Source organism: Eulemur rufifrons, chromosome 28 (assembly GCF_041146395.1).
Source record: "Eulemur rufifrons isolate Redbay chromosome 28, OSU_ERuf_1, whole genome shotgun sequence".
NCBI lineage: Eukaryota > Metazoa > Chordata > Mammalia > Primates > Lemuridae > Eulemur > Eulemur rufifrons.
Genome location: NC_091010.1, coordinates 21,038,424 through 21,056,202, shown reverse-complemented (window position 1 = coordinate 21,056,202; position 17,779 = coordinate 21,038,424). Strand labels below are relative to the sequence as shown.

General features: G+C 36.3%; 1 protein-coding gene across 3 annotated transcripts in view; it reads right to left on the bottom strand.

Moving 5' to 3' along the window:
• The window catches only part of FAM149B1 (family with sequence similarity 149 member B1), a 53,418-nt gene that overhangs the window by 34,676 nt on the left and 963 nt on the right, over positions 1-17,779 (bottom strand). For 2 of the 3 annotated variants that reach the window (XM_069460143.1, XM_069460142.1), the window contains exons 2-5: positions 14,395-14,499; positions 13,284-13,413; positions 7,249-7,391; positions 5,941-6,054 (exon numbers count right to left, since the gene is read on the bottom strand). In XM_069460143.1, the coding sequence (XP_069316244.1) occupies positions 5,941-6,054; positions 7,249-7,391; positions 13,284-13,413; positions 14,395-14,499 (492 nt within the window). Of the gene's footprint in view, positions 1-5,940; positions 6,055-7,248; positions 7,392-13,283; positions 13,414-14,394; positions 14,500-17,779 lie in introns of those variants that run through there. The other variant, XM_069460144.1, reaches the window with a different exon arrangement.

Here is a 17,779-nt window from a genome sequence, read left to right as displayed (position 1 = left end):
ATGAGTTTTGGCTCAAACCCCCCTTGCCCTGGCAACACCTGCCTGGACTATTCTAAGCCTTTAATAACCTACCATTCCTCAGAACAGGAAGATTAGATTCTGGCGATACACCTATTCTACCTAGGTGCACTATGCACTATCTGATACTGCTTGTTATCTTTTCAGATGCAAACAGCTATAACTATAAAATAAGTTTTTAAAAATCTGAGAATACTCACATTCATAATTACATCTTTAAGGTACCTCAGGAGATTATATGCTTATTTCAGTAACTCCATCATTGCTCAAAATGCATGCTTCTTAAAGGCATAAATCTTATTAATATTTAAATTCCTTTTTCTACCCAGGCATTCAATAAATATATGATGACTCATTCATTTCAGCAGGTTTACTTTGAAGAAAGTCAATCAAATCTGAGCAATATAATTTTTGAAAATGGCTCTCAGTTTAACCAAATATTAAATATAACCAGTTTATGCTTTGTATTATTCTTTATACTTTTTATGCCTTAAGTATTTTTTTAATGAGGAAAAAAGAATAAACCCATAGTACTTTTCAACAAAGCCAGTGGGAGAAGCTTATTCAAAGGCATTTGGAAAATATGTACTAAAAGCCTTAAATATACCTTTTGATTCAGTGGTTTCATTTGTAGAGATTTCCTTTAAGGATATGACCTATAAGATTTAGCTATAAGAATTATCATCACAGAATTGTTTATAATTGCCAAAAATAAAAACTATCCAAACTGTTTCAAAATAGAGAATTTGAGGATGGGTTGCTTAAATCATGCTATATTCATGCAAAGTAATACTATGAGGTCATTAAGTTAATGTCAGAGAAAATGGAAGATGTCCACAATAAAATGTTAAGTATAAAAAGATTACAAAATGTTTAATTTCACAAAACCATATACATAAGTAGCAGAGAATGCTAGATGCCCCTCAATATCCATTGTCCCCTTCTTTCCTAGTAAAATCATTCCAATTTAATTCAGGAAAACAATACACCCACCTCAAAGACTACATTTCCTAGCTATATTACAGCCAGATATACTCAACGAGATATGAGCGGAATTACTACATGGGACTCTGGGAAGGCCGTTTAAAGGGAACTGGCTTGGCTACAAGGGGTACCTTTTTGCCCTTCTGCCTTTCCTCCTTTCTGCTACCTAGAAAATGAATGTCATATTTGGAGCTCTATCAGCCATCTTAGACCATGAAGAAAACTTCAGAGAAAGCATGGGCTAGCATGGTAGACCAGAAAGATGAAAGGAGTATTGGTCTCCGAAAACACCATGCTACCACTTTACATTGGTTTCCTCCAGACTTGTTTTCCATAAAAAGAAATAAACTTCTATTTAAGCCATTAAACAAAGTGTAAGGGTCATAGAATGTGGTTGGAAAGCTACAGTGAGGCCAGACTATGAAGTACTCCGTGTATTACCTTGGCTAATTTACAGCAATGGAAAGTTTTAAAGAAGAGGAATGGTAATATCCTTGCTTTGGGTAGTGAAGAGGATAATGTGGTTAGGAGACTTCTGCAAAAGATGGAGCAAGAGCTGGTAAGCAAAAGCTATAATTTGTAATGAGTGACATGGGGGAGGTGGACTTAGGACAAACATTAGCAGCTATACAATATCACTTTAATGACTTTTTAAAAATCGGGGTGAAAAACATATAACATTCAATTTGTCATCTTAACCATTTTTAAGTGTACAGTTCATATTCACAGTGTTGTGTAACAGATCTCTGTAACTTTTTCATCTTGCAAAACTAAAACTAACACCCATTAACACACTGACTGCCACACTAGAAAAAAAATTCTTTTCCTTGGGGCCAGGGTGTTTTATTACAAAAATAGAATAAAAACTTTGAAAACAAAAAGATCCTTTCTAACTGAATGAAAAATTTGTTATTTTTATTTTCTGTGCATGAGTTACATGCAACTTGAAAAATAGTTATCGCAGCTCTCAAGGTAAAAAGACATGTGAGTTACATATGCTTCATGAGTCCCCAGGCTCAAAACTAGCATGAGTTAAATACAACTCACATGGCAGTTAATGTGTTAAACTCTAACTTTCCCTCTACCCAGTCCTTGATACCAACTTTCTACTTCCTGTTTCTCTGATTTTGAGTACTTTAGATGCTTTCTTTGAGTGGAATCATACAGTACTTTTTCTTTTGTAACTGCTTGTTTTACTTAGCATAATGTCTTTGAGGTCATCCATGTTGCAGCATGCAGTAGGATTTCCTTCTTTTATGGCTGCATACTATGCCATTGTATGTATATACCACATTTTCTTTATCCGTTCATCTGTCAGTAGACGTTTGGGTTGCTTTCACCTCTTGGCTATTCTGAATAATGCTGCAATAAACATGGGTGTTCAAATATCTTTTTGAGACCCTGCTTTCAATTCTTTTGGATATATCCAGAAGAGGGATTGCTGGAGCACATGATATTCTATTTTTAGTTTTTTGAGGAGTCTCCATACTGTTTCCTATAATGGCTGCACCACTTTACATTCCCATGAACAATGCACAGGGTTCCAGTTTCTCTGCATCCTGTCAACATCCTGAAGGAAGTCAGGTGTGGTATTATGGTTTTGATTTGTATTTCTCTTATGAGTAATGATGCTGAGCATCTTTGCATATGCTTGTTGGCTATTTGTATATCTTTGGAGAACTGTCTATTCAAGTCCTTTGTCCATTTTTCAATTGGGTTATTTATTTTTTTCTTTACAACTGTAGAAGTTTCTTAAATATTCTGGGTGTTAACCCCTTCTCAGACATAATTTGCAAATATTTTCTCCTATTCCATATGTTGCCTTTTCATTTTTTTGATTGTTTCTTTTGATGTGCAGAAGAGTTTACATTTGCGGCAGTCCCATTTGTCTTTTTTTGCTTTTGCTATCTGTGCTTTTATTGTTATATCCAAGAAATCAGTGCCAAATGCAATGTCCTAAAACTCTTTCCCTATGTTTTATTCTAGGACTTTTATAATTTGAGGTCTTACATTTAGGACTTTAATCCATTTGGAGTTAATTTTTGTATATAGTATAAGGTAAGGGTCCAACTTCAGTATTCTGCATATGGGTTTCCAGTTTTACCAACACCATTTGTTGAAGGACTGTCCTTTCCCCATGTGTATTCTTGGCACTCTTGTTGAAAATCATTTGGCCATATTTAATTATTTTTAAGGGTTACAATTCTGCATATAGTCATGTACTTTAGCAACTTATTAGATCTTATAATTAGTTTTTTGTTGAGATATGTATTTAATTGTAGACAAGCCCTTTAAGCTAACTTGAAACAGCAGAATTCATAGTTTTTTTCAAGTGAAAATGTCCTCAGACTCATCCTCTTTTGGCCTATGTTTCATCCATATGCTGTCACCATCTTCTATTGTGTGTGGTTTTTTTCTTTGTTTTTTTTTGGTTTTATTTTTCACAGACACAAGGTCTTGCTATGTTGCCCAGGCTGGTCTCAAACTCCTGGGTTCAAGTGATCCTCCTGCCTTAGCCTTCCAAAATGATAGGATTACAGGCATAAGCCACTGTACTCAGCCCATCTTCTCTTGTTTTAAGTTCCTGGAATTTCATTTTGACCTACACACTAATATTTGTTTTGATTGAGAACTCTGTTTTGCAACCATAATTTCAATTTATATATTAATTCATTTTGTGTATCACATAAATATGGTATGCTTTTGTTTAGTAAAAAAGAAAAGAAAAAAGAAATTTGAATGCTAACCATGTTCCAGGCACTGTGCTAGCTATTAAAGATACAAAGGGGAAGATACTATATTATTGTGTTGATTATTGTACCTCCTTCCTCTGGCCCAAGAACTGAACCAAATACCTAGTTTAGTACATTTGAGATATGAAAGAAAGCCAGTGTTGGGAGAATTAATGAATGAGAGAAAGAATGACAGATAATAGAGAAGTAGGCAGGGGCCAGCTGATAATATAATTTTAGATTTTTATCTTAAATTCAATGAGAAGCTACTGAAAGGTTTTAAGTGGGACACAGAAAGGATCAACACTGAATTTTTTTTTTTTTTTTTTTTTTTTGAGACAGGGTCTTGCTTTGTCACCCCAACTAGAGTGCAGTGGCATCATCACAGCTCACTGCAGCCTCAAACTCCTGGGCTCAAGTGATCCTCCTGCCTCAGCCACCCAAGTAGCTGAGACTACAGGAGCACACCACCATGCCCAGCTAATTTTTCTATTTTTTTGTAGCGATGGCAACTCACTCTTGCTCAAGCTGGTCTTGAACTCCCGGCCTCAAGCGGTCCTCCTGCCTCGGCCTCCCAAAGTGCTAGGAATATAGGCATGAGCCACTGTGCCTGGCCTGAATTTTTTTAAAAATTTGATTTAATGTGGAGAACTGAGGTGGGACCTTTAGGAGGTGACTGGATCATGGGGGTTCTGCCCTCATGAATGGATAAATCCATTTATTGATTAATGGATTAATGGGTTATCATGGGAGAGGAATCGGTAGCTTTATAAGAGGAAAAGAGACCTGAGTTAACACATTAGTCCCAAAACAATAAATGCTGGCATGGGTATGGAGAGACAGGAACACTTATACACTACTGTAGAAAGTAGTATGGAGATACCTCAAAGAGCTAAAAGTAGAACTACCACTTGATCCAGCAATCCCATCACTGGGCATCTACCCAAAAGAAAAAAAGACATTCTATAAAAAGGACATCTACACTCGAATGTTTATAGCAGCACAATTCACAATTGCAAAGATGTAGAAACAACCCAAGTGCCCATCAGTACATGAGTGGATTAATAAAATGTGGTATATTTATACCATGGAGTTCTACTCAGCCACAAAAAACAGTGGTGATCTAGCACCTCTTGTATTATTCTGGATAGAGCTGGAGCCCATCTACTAAGTGAAGTATCATAAGAATGGAAAAACAAGCACCACAAGTACTCACCATCAAATTGGTATTAACTGATCAACACTTAAGTGCACATATAATAGTAACATTTATTGGGTGTCAGGCAGGTGGGGGGAGAGGGGGATGGGTATATTCACACCTAATGGGTGCAGTGCGCACCATCTGGGGGATAGATACACTTGAGGCTCTAGCTCGGGTGGGGCAAAGGCAATATACGTAACCTAAACATTTGTACCCCCGTAATATACTGAAATAAAAAATCAAAAAATTAAAAATTAAAAAAAACCCATTAGCACTCTCAGCCCCTTGCCATGTGATTTTCTGTGTGGCCGGCAAGACGGCCCTCACCAGACATTGCCCCTCAACTTCAGACTTCTTAACCTTTAGAACTGTAAGAAATAAATTCCTTTTCCTTATAAATTACCCAGTTTCAGGTATTGTAAGCAACAGAAAACAGACTAATACACTTGAGGAAATATCTTACTTTTTTTTTTTTTTGAGACAGAGTCTCACTCTGTTGCCCGGGCTAGAGTGAGTGCCGTGGCGTCAGTCTAGCTCACAGCAACCTCAAACTCCTGGGCTTAAGCGATCCTACTGCCTCAGCCTCTCGAGTAGCTGGGACTACAGGCATGCGCCACCATGCCTGGCTAATTTTTTTTGTGTGTGTGTGTGTATATATATATATATATATATATATTTTAGTTGTCCATATAATTTCTTTCTAATTTTAGTAGAGACGGGGTCTCACTCTTGCTCAGGCTGGTCTCGAACTCCTGACCTCGAGCGATCCACCCGCCTCGGCCTCCCAGAGTGCTAGGATTACAGGCGTGAGCCACCGCGCCCGGCCTATCTTACTTTTTTGAACAAAAAAATTATATAAAATTTTTTCAATATACACAAAGACTATGGCCAATCTTACAGAATTTTCTGTGCTTTACCAAATACCAATTAAGTTAGAAGTATTTTAATCCCTTAATAAAACTGATAGAATATAATATTCACATATTAGGATACTGAAATACTTACATAGTAGAATCTCTTTCTTGAGACAAGGTTGCTTCGTATGAAGCTGAAACAGAAGGGGATCTAGGATACAATCCATAATCTTCACTTGGAGCAATTATCTGTCTACCTCGAACCCTTCCAAATAATAAAACAGAGACACAATTTAGCACCTTCACCTGGCATACATACAAAATCTAGATATTTTTGGACCAAATTTTATGGCTCTATATAGAAGTTCTGTACACACTTGGACTGATAACTGATTAAGAATGATTCTTGAACTACTGCCGATATGATCAAGAGGAAAACTCCTGAGGAGATTTGCAAGACCTTTAGTATCAAAAACAACTTTACTAAAGGGAGGAAGCCCAGGGGCACAAAGAGAACCAGTGGTGTAAAGAGAAGTCAAATGTTGTGCCTGACACTGTGACACTGTAACACTCTAAGGTTGTTCCAAATACTAGTTGCAATGCACTGTTTATAAGTGCTAATATTAGACAAACAGTAGAACAATGCAGAGGCAAATCAATTGCATTAGTAGAATGTAGTTCTCATTGCATGTGTACTTTGAGTACAGATCCCAAACCTACGGCTGACTTTCCTCTAGTATGATCAAATGTTTCTTTTCTATTTGCTCTGAAAAAAACTGAACTGTGGGTTCTCTATGAAAAAAAGAGAGAGAGAATGATTCTTGAGAAAAAATATGAATCCAGAGCCTTACTATAGGTATATCTCTCTTCCACAGAGTGGAGATGGAAAAGATAAGCTATAGCCCAGGAGTTTAAAAAAAATCCAAGGAAACTGAGCAAATGTTTATAATTTGCCTTTCATCCTCTATCATAATCCTCTTAAATCAGCCAAAATAGGATGAAGGCCCAGGCAAATTAGTGAAAACTATGAATTGTATTCTTAAGAACATGAAGCTTTATGAATTTTAAGGAAGTGGTATACTATTGTGGTTTCTGAGGGAAGCTCCTGAATAGCCTATGTCTGCTTTCAAGTATATGTAAGAATTTAATTGTAGACAACAGTGCAAACAAATACATTTTTTGACCATCTTGTTCAAAAGAAGGGGTCTTTGGACAACCAGGATATCTAGACCTCAGCTACTGGTATAGAAATATTTTGCTCAATTAGGATGACATATTGTAACTTATGGAAACCCTAAGAAACTTCCACCAACTTGAGGTTTTTCTCAGCTGAGGATTTACACCACATGATTCATTAAAACCATGCCCACAAAAGTTTCAGAATGCAAGCTTTTTGGAAATCCACTTTTTAAATTTTAGTATTAGTCATGAATATAAGTCGACTGTAGGGCTTCACTACCTGAGGTGAGGAAAGCTAGTTGTCCACTGTTGGCACTCTACTTGTAGAATCCTTGTATGCACACTCAACTTCTGCTCATATAAGAGCTCATCAATGGCTGTGAACATTGCCTGGACTTTTTCAGTGGCATTTTGATCAAGTTCCTAGAAGAAAATATCCCCCAAAAAATATTTAGGTGAGTTTCAATCTCTGTTAAAAATTAGAAAGACTGAAAGCAATAATATCTTTATTTTTTTATTTTTTATTTTTTTTGAGGCAGAGTCCTGCTCTGTCACCCTGGCTAGAGTGCCGTGGCATCAGCCTAGCTCACAGCAATCTCAAACTCCTGGGCTCAAGTGATCATCCTGCCTCAGCCTCCTGAGTAGCTGGGACTACAGGCATGTGCCACCATGCCCGGCTAATTTTTTCTGTATATTTTTAGTTGTCCAGCTAATTTCTTTCTATTTTTTAGTAGAGATGGGGTCTCGCTCTTGCTCAGGCTGGTCTTGAACTACTGAGCTCAAACGATCCACCCACCTCGGCCTCCCAGAGTGCTAGGATTACAGGCGTGAGCCACTACACCCGGCCAATAAGATCTTTTTTGTTTTAAGTATTTAGTCCATTTAAAATACTGTTGTGTTTCCATGAAAGAATAGTTAGTGAGCTTTCATATCTCAGAATTTTCAGATGTCCTCTCTATTTGTATTTCAAGAAAATTTACAGACATATCTATTTTTGAAAAGTAACACTATCATCATATAAATATTGTGTTTATTGTAAACATTTTGAAAAATACAGAAGAGTATAAAGAAAAAAATTAAAATTATCTATAATTCAACCAAAGATAGTAACTGCTAATTTTAGTAGATAGTTGCTTGGTTCCAGTACTTTTTGGAGCAAAAGGTAGACAGACATTCCTTTATATGTTACTTTGTATTCTACATCTTTCCCTTAACAATCTGTGTTATGTCCTTGTCCTCTATAATCCATCCTTTAAGAGCAGTCAGAGGGATGGCTATACAATGCAAATCTGATCATGTTATCCGATTCCCTGCTTCCGTACTGTATCTATATTTACATACCCCTTTACACTCCAGTGGAAGAAAGGTGATACCTTCCTTTAAAAGTGTAAGATGAAAACTATGTATTTTCACTCTAAGAATGAAACTCAGCCTCTAGCCAGTAAAAATTATATCTACCTATATAGGAATGTTTTTTTAAAAAATTTGTCCAAAGCTGGGCACAGTGACATGACTTTGAGTAGTCCCAGCTACTGGGGAGGCTGAGGCAGGAGAATCACTGGAGCTCAGGGGTTCAAGACTGTAGCACATTACAATTGCACCTGTAAATAGTCACTGCACTTCAGCCTGGGCAACATCACAAGACCCTGTCGCAAAAAAAAAAAAAAAAAATTGTCCTTCACTTGATATACTTTTTCAACATGTCTGTCTTCAATTCTAAAAAAAAAAAAAAAAATGGAAATCACTGATCATTTCTTTGAATATTGCCTCTTTCCCATTCTCTTTCTAAAACTTCTTTTAGAAATACATTGCAGTATCTTAATCCATCTTCCATGTCTCCTCCTAACTACTCCTCACATTCTGTCTTTACCTCTCTGGTTGTAGGTGATTTTCTTAGTTCTATCATTCAATTCACTAGTATTCTATTTCACTGGGTCCAGTTTACCCTATCTATTGAGGTATTTCAGATGCTATTCATTTCCAAGATTTGTAACTGGTTCCTCATATCTGCCTGTTCTTAAATTAAAATCTTTACCTACTTTGTTTTAAAACCTCTAATAATTTTAATGGATGCTATCTTGTCCTTTAACTCCTTTAGTATTTTAAATTTTTTAATCAACTAATAATTTACATAAAAAACACATTTTCAGTGTACAGCACAATGAGATTTTGACAAATGTATTCATCTAAGTAACTACCATTCCCTTCCAGATATAGAACATTTCTCCTCACTCCCCTTGATAATTCACTGTTTTGGCCAAGAGTGTAAGAAAACAGGCCCTTCCATACATCCCTGGTGGGACTGCAGATTGGAATAACTTCTACAGAGGTCAGTTTGGCAACAGCTTTTGAAATTACAAAAACACATATCTTTTGACCAGTGAGTCCACCCTACAAATTTATACTTACATATATTCATGTTTGTGTAAAATAATATATGTGCAGGGTTAAAAATGCAGCATTCCTTTTGTATTAGCGATGACTATATAGTCATTAAAGAACAAGTTTTTATAATATGGATATTCTTCAAAATATATCGTTAAGTGAAAATAATGGCACTGAACAGGGTGTATAATGACAACCTTTAAACATAATATAAATAAAATGTACAAAGTTAGCAAAGGAATCAATTAAATTTGCTAATATAAAATTCCTATATGGTTCCTATTTTGATTTTAATAGTTTTTAGTATTTTGCAATTTAAACTGATATTTGCTATTTAATTGGTAAATAGTCTTCATTAAACTTCAAGGGTTCCCTTCTCCTACCTTATTGAGAATTTTGATAAGAAATGGTACTTTAAGTTTATCAAATACCTTATTAGCATCTCTTGGTTTGATCATATGTTTCCTTTAATTCACTGATATTAATTAATAAATTTGCAGATATTGATCCAGCTTTGTATTCATAGAATCTTACTTGATTATTAAAAAACAAAAACAAAATCAACCCAAAGTATATAAAATTAAAATAGGACAAAATTAGATCAGCTATTTTTATTGTTGGCTGTAAAATTTAAATAATTAGAATAAAAAAGGAAAGAGTTCCTTCACACCATTATGTTAACTTTAAATTTAAAATAATATTTTGAAAGAAATAAACCTAAGGATATAAACCCAGAATGATTATAAATCATAAATATATTTAGCAAAGTAGTAGGCCATTAATTAAATTGGGAGGAGACTAATTCCTATATACCCAGTGATAGTACAAAAACACTAAGTTCAAAAATAAGTAAAATTTATAATTAAATTCAGTTTTAACACCTATTTAACTTTAACTCTCTTGTTACAGTAAATAATAAAATGATAATGAGGACTAAAGTAAGATCTGAATAAATGAAGACTACTTCTAACTAGAATTCTAAGGTCGGTTAAGATTAAAAAATGATTAAAACTTATATATAAAGTGCTTAGCACAATAACTGGCATTATCCTCTACACTTTCCTTTCTTTCTTTCTTTCTTTTTTTAGAAACAAGGTCTTGATCTGCTACCAGGGCTAGAGGGCTAGAGTGCAGTGGTGTCATCATGGCTCACTGCAACCTCCAACTCCTGGGCTCAAGTGATCCTCCTGCCTCAGCCTCCCGAGTAGCTGGTACTACACAGCTGCCCCACCATGCCTGGCTAATGTTTTTTACTTTTTGTAGAGCCGGGGTCTCGCTATTTTGCTCAGGCTGGTCTCAAACTCCTGGCCTTACGTGATTCTCCCACCTTAGCCTCCAAAATGTTAGGACTATAGGCATGAGCCACTGCACCAGGCGAGATCATTATATTTGAATATTAAAAAATCTGTTAGACAATAAATACCAAAAAGAAAGCAAGGGAATGGAAATATCTGTATGACATTTATAACTTATAAAGAGATACTAATCACAATATAGATGGAAATCTAGTTAGTACACTGAATCCTCCTGATAAGGCATCAAATTAATTAATTAATTCCCTTAAAATAAAACATAAATTCTTTTTTTTTCCTTTTTACTGATGGACAGTTTGCATAAAAACATAAATTCTTTACCATGGCCTACAAGGCCCTACATGATCTAGTCCTGCCTACCTCTCCATTCCCATTTGTGTTTTTTGCCCCTGGTTCACCATCCGCCGACCTCCCTGACCTTTTTTCAGTACCAAGAACACACCCCACTTTCCCTCAGAAACGTGAAGCTCTTCTCCTCCTAGAGGCTTTTGCATATGCTGCTGGTTACCTGTCTGGAAAGCTCTTTTCCTCACTCCTCACATGGATAGCTCTTCAATCTTCAAGTCTCAAATCTACCCTACCTGCTAACCCTATCTAAAGTGAATCCCCTATAATGTTCTATTTCAGCACCTTGTCATCTTCCTTAGAGCACGTTTATATCCTTTTGTATTTTATTTGCTTTTATCAATCTCCCTCAGTCTCCCACTATACTACTGAATCATTTAAGTCTCACTCACCCCATATTTCCAGGGCCAAGTACAGTAACAACAAACATGTTCAATAAATATTTGTTGAATGAATGAAAAAAAAGTGAAAACTCAACTGTTAGATAATAAGGGAAACCTCCAAATATTAACCCAGGAAATATATAACTATTCAGATTGACAGGTATGGAGGTAGTAAAAGAAAATGTCTATATGCAATAATGGTAAATGAAAAAAGTAGACCACAAAATAGTATGTCCATGTATCATACAACTATGTAAGTAAAGTATATATACATTCCAAAATGATTGGAAAATAAGTCATGTAATAATAAAAGGTTTTAACAATCAGCAGGCTTTCAGTAAAGAAATCAGGTGCTAACAATAATATTGTATAAAGTCAGAATTGTGGAAAAGTGCTTATAAAATGATATTAAGTAAAAAAATAGAGCATAATATTATATGTACACCATGATTATAACTAGGCCAAATTAAATACAGATTGAAAAAAGATATAGAAATAAAAATACCTATTGCATCAAGGTGGTAAAATTATGAATAAGACTTGTCTTTTAATTTTTTTAAGATTGTTAGTCTTGGCCAGGCGCTGTGGGTCACACCTGTAATCCAAGCACTCTGGGGGCCGAGGTGGGAGGGTCGCTTGAGCTCAGGAGTTCCAGACCAGCCTGAGCAAGAGTGAGACCACCGTCTCTACTAAAAATAGAAAAATTAGCTGGGTGTCATGGCATGCACCTGTAGTCCCAGCTACATGGGAGGCTGAGGCAGGAGGATTGCTTGAGCCCAGGAGTTTGAGGTTGCAGTGAGCTATGATGCCACTGCACTCTACCCAGGGTGACAGAGCAAGACTCTGTCCCAAAAAAAAAAAAAGATTGTTGATCTTTTAAAAATAGTATTTTATAATGAGAGATAGCCAAAAATAAATAAATAAGCAAAAATCACTATATCATCACCTAATAAATAATGACAAAATAACATTTTGGGTAAATATCCTCAGTCTTTTTTCTATATATGTGTGTGTGTGTGTGTGTGTGTGTACACGCGCGTGCGCGCACACACACACACAAATATGCAAAATATATGTAAAACAAAATTAGAATGACACTATACATACCATTTTTAACTTGCTTGTTTTCATTTAACAATATATCATAAACTTGGCCGGGCGCGGTGGCTCACGCCTGTAATCCTAGCACTCTGGGAGGCCGAGGCGGGTGCATTGCTCAAGGTCAGGAGTTCGAGACCAGCCTGAGCGAGACCCCGTCTCTACTAAAAATAGAAAGACATTATATGGACACCTAAAAATCTATATAGAAAAAATTAGCCGGGCATAGTGGCGCATGCCTGTAGTCCCAGCTACTCGGGAGGCTGAGGCAGTAGGATCGCTTAAGCCCAGGAGTTTGAGGTTGCTGTGAGCTAAGCTGACGCCACGGCACTCACTCTAGCCTGGGCAACAAAGTGAGACTCTGTCTCAACAAAAAAAAAAAAAAAAAACAATATATCATAAACATTTTCCTAGCCTATAATGGCTTAACACTAAACTTTCAAAAACATTCTGAACAGCAAGGTAACATTAGTGGTGGAGATGCACATTAGTGGACTGAGAATGACAAAAGGAATAAATCCAGAGACCAGATCCATGCTAACCTGCAACTGTAAATTGAACACAAGCATCTTTAAGCCTCAACTATTTAATACTATATCCATAAAACAAAGCAAATACTGAAAGAAGATGATGATTGATGCTTCTTTACAACTATTATAAAGTGTGGTAAATGTAAGCATTAAAATGTAAAGCAACAATGTAGGGAAGTGAAGGAATGAAATATATTGACAAATCCTAACTCCCAGAATAGTCTCCCAAGCATTCCATCAGACCAATAACATACAACTCACACCATATCCCCAGGAGAAGTCTGAGCTGCCTTCAGTAGAAATCCCTGTGCCTGTATAACTTGGAAAAGCAGACCTTGAATTCCCAGTGTCAGCTGATGTAAAAGGTGATTCTTGAGTGATGTCAGATTCACTAAATGCACGGTTTGGGAGGAGGAGAGAAAACAGAAAAATTCTCATATTTCCTCAAGGTTCTGCAGCATTAACTGCTCAGCAACTTACTAGGTGATAACCATGTATACAAATATATCCACAGAGGCAAAAATAAATGAACTTGAAATTCAAGCATCATGAAAAAGTCCTACCTAATTCCTATAGAATTAGTAGCAAGCAGTCCAAATAATTCTAGTTATAGTTTACAATGAATACTTTAACATCCCACCTATAACTATACTCTTGACAACTAAAGATATTACAGAAATATTAACAGTAATATCTGAACTTATATGGCACTTTTATAGTTTACCAACCATTTTTAAAGATATTAATCTCATTTTATCTTTGTAACAACCTGGTAATGTAGAATACAATTAACTCCATTTAAAAAACAAAGAATCTGAGGTTTAGTTTCAGGTTTTAAAAATAGGTTTAATGATTATGTAATTTTTCTATGATAACACATTGATTCTCAGAACCCTCTTTGAAGCTCTGTGAGACCAAAGAACAGTCTTCTCTGTTCTATTTCTTAAAATAATAACTGCAGCTATTATTTACTCAGCATGTACTATAAACTAAGCATTGTGTAAAGTTTTATATACTTTATCTCATTAATATTCACAACACCCCTGTAAGAGATACTATTATCAGGTAAGTAACTTGCCAATGTTACTCAGCTAATAAGTGGCAGGACCAGGATTAAAAATCAGATGTTGGACTCTTCCTGAGTCCCTGTTCTTAACTACTTCATAATACTATTTCTCAGAGGTTATGAAAATAAGTATGATGTTGTTGCCATTAGCTGCTTCTGCATGAAAACCAAATGGTGCTGAAACGTGATAAAAAAAATTCTTATTTTGTTTCACTAGCACAGGCTTAATACCAATCCTAAACCAAAAACCAAAACCTCTGCCATTAGCAAATGCAACAAGCAAACAAGAATACTTTGTGTTATTACCTTTGAGAACTTGTGTCTTTTTCATGGTTGTCACTGGTAGAGGAAATTTCATCCAGCTGCTCTGGAGGGGGATGATGATTAAGAGCATGTTTTGTTATTCTTTTCCTGTGAAAGATAAGACAAAGTTATATTTCCTATAAAGAAAATATATACCTTTCAGTAACTAGATCTAGAAGATAGTCACCTATTAATACTTCCTGCTGCTCTGGAACTTCACTGTTATGGTAGCCACTAGCAGTTAAAATGTGGCTAGCAGCTGAGCGCAGTGGCTCACCCCAGTAATCCCAGCACTTTGGGAGGCAAAGGAGGAAGACTGCTTGAGGACAGGAGTTGGAAACCAGCCTGGGCAACATTGCGAGACCCAATCTCTGAAAAATAAAAAAATTAGCTGGGCTTGGTGGCGCAAACCTATAGTCCCAGCTACCCAGGAGGCTGAGGCAGGAGGATCACTTGAGCCCAGGAGTTTGTTGTTACTGTCAGGTATGATGGTGCCACTGCCCTCCAGTCTGGGCAACAGAGTGAAACCCTAACTCAAAACTAAAGTGTCCACATTACAAAAAAAAACTAATATGGCTAATAGGAATTGATTCTGTTTTAAGTGTAAAACACACCAGATTTCAAAGTCTTAGTACAAGAAGAATGTGTAATATCTCATTAATTATATTATCCTGACCACATATTAAAATGATAATATTTTGTGTATATTGGGTTAAACAAAATATATTCTTAAAATTAGTTTCACTGCAAATTGAAAATACAGTAAGACATCACCACACACCTATTAGAATAGCTAAAATAAGAAATAGAGCTGCGCCGGGCATGGTGGCTCACACCTGTAATCCTAGCACTCTGGGAGGCCAAGGCGGGTGGATGGTTTGAGTTCAGGAATTCGAGACCAGCCTGAGCAAGAGCAAGACCCCGTCTCTACTAAAAATAGAAAGAAATGGCCGGGTGCAGTGACTCACGCCTGTAATCCTAGCACTCTGGGAGGCCGAGGCGGGAGGATCGCTCGAGGTCAGGAGTTCGAGACCAGCCTGAGCAAGAGTGAGACCTTGTCTCTACTAAAAATAGAAAGAAATGATTTGGACAGCTAAAAATATATATAGAAAAAAATTAGCTGGGCATGGTGGCACATGCCTGTAGTCCCAGCTACTCGGGAGGCTGAGGCAGGAGGATTGCTTAAGCCCAGGAGATTGAGGTTGATGTCAGCTAGGCTAACGCCACGGCACTCTAGTCCGGGCAACAGAACGACACTCTGTCTCAAAAAAAAAAAAAAAATGAATCACAATATTTAAAAAAAAAAAAAAAGGATACACACAGAAGTTCCTTGGTGGTAATAAAACAGCTATCTTGATAATACTGGTAGTTACACCAATCTACAAATGTAACCAAATCGTACAGAACTATGTACACACATACACACACAGGAGGGGATATAAAAACTGGTAAAAACTAAGGTATGTAGTCTAGTTAACAGTTATCATACAATGTCAGTTTCCTGGCTCTGAAATTATACCACAGTTACCTGAGATGTCATCATTGAGGGAAGTTGGGTAAAAGGTTCATAAGACTCTATGTACTATTTCTGCAACTTCCTGTGAGTCTATAATTATTTCAAAATAAAAAGGTAAAAATATAATTTCACCTGTTTTTTATATGGCCAGCTGAAAATTTAAAATTACGTATGTGGCTTATATCATATTTCTATTGAACACTGCTGCTCTGGAGAGTTCAACATGTGCACCGGAATAAACTATGGGGTCAACTATTACATGTTCCAGTCCTTGAACATCTACAATAGACTTTCCTCTCCCACAAAAACCTGTATTCAAATAAATTTAAGAAACATGATAGGTTAAACAAATTTACACAGGTTTCTTTACAAGAGGTCTTCCCAGGCCCTTTAATATGCAAATGTATATCATAAATCTCTAACACTCTTATTTCACAGGAAAGGAAACTGAGGCATGGAGGGATTAAGTATACTATTTAAGGTCATATGGTTAGTAAGTGGTGGAGCTAGGATTCAAATCTAAGTAGTCTGGCTCTCAGAGGAAATCAAGAGTTTGAGATTTTGGTGAATTGTACCATTTTTGAACATAAAGATAAAGCCAACAGCCCTCTCAGGGGGGCTTACACTTTATTTTTCTAATGCTGGAGATGGATTTGGGCAGAGCTATCTGTACTTCTCTCATTCAGTGATCCTACAATAAAAAGCTTGTCTTTAAGAAAGTGGTAGGGATAAGAAATATGTATCCCAGCCATAAAATAGAGACTTAAGATATTTTTTAGTCTGGCAGGGAAATCTGACTATGAAGTGACAATTAGATAACAAAGAAATATTATTAAATTTGATAATAGCCTTGTGATTACATAAGAAAATGTCATTAATTTTTAGAGATGCATAATGACAGATGTAGAGGTAAAATGATAGTGTCTGGGGCTTTGCTTTCCTTCTTTTTTTTTTTTTTTTATTTTTCTTGACAGGGTCTCACTCTGCTGCCTGGGCCAGAGTGCAGTGGCATGATCATAGCTCATTGCAACCTCAGACTCCTAGGTTCAAGCGATACTCCTGCCTCAGCTTCCCACGTAGCTAAGACTACAAGCACACACCACCATGCCCAGATAATTTTTCTATTTTTTGTAGAGATGGAGTCTCACTATGTTGCCCAGGTTGGTCTTGAACTCCTGGCCTTAAGTGATCCTCCCACCTCAGCCTCCCAAAGTGCTAGGATTACTGGCATGAGCCACCATGCCTGGCCTGCTTTCCTTATTTCACAAAGAGGCACAGAAAGGACAAGAAAAAAAAATAAAGAAGACAGATGAAGCAAATATATTAAAACTTTGGTAACTGTTGAATGTGGGGTGATGGGTAGTTCATTATACTATTCTCTATAGGTTTATGGTTAAGATTTTTCATTAAAAAATGTTAAACTAAATGTTGTAAATTGCTCTTTTTCCAAACTCTTTTCAGCATCTATAATTTATAATTGTTAGGGAGAAAACTGAAGTTACCATTTCAGAGTAGATGTTTATTGTACCAAGTAAAAGTGGGAACAAAGAAAATACCATTTACTGAGGACCTACTATGTGTCAAGCCCTATGCCATCACTTTAGATATGCTTTTAGATAAGGTCTTATTCCTATATTACAGAAATGAAGGCTCTGAGTCTTACTAATTTGCCTAAAAGACATATGACTGGAAAAGAGCCTAGCCAGAAACCCCAGTGTGACTCAAAATATCATGCTTACTATTACCATGTATAGTTAATATTTAATTAATAAATATATGTTTGCTAAAATTACATAGCTCAGTGCAGGCAAAAGAACCCTGGGATTTGGTTTCAAAAACCCCAAGCTCAAATCCTGACTGTATTGGCTATTT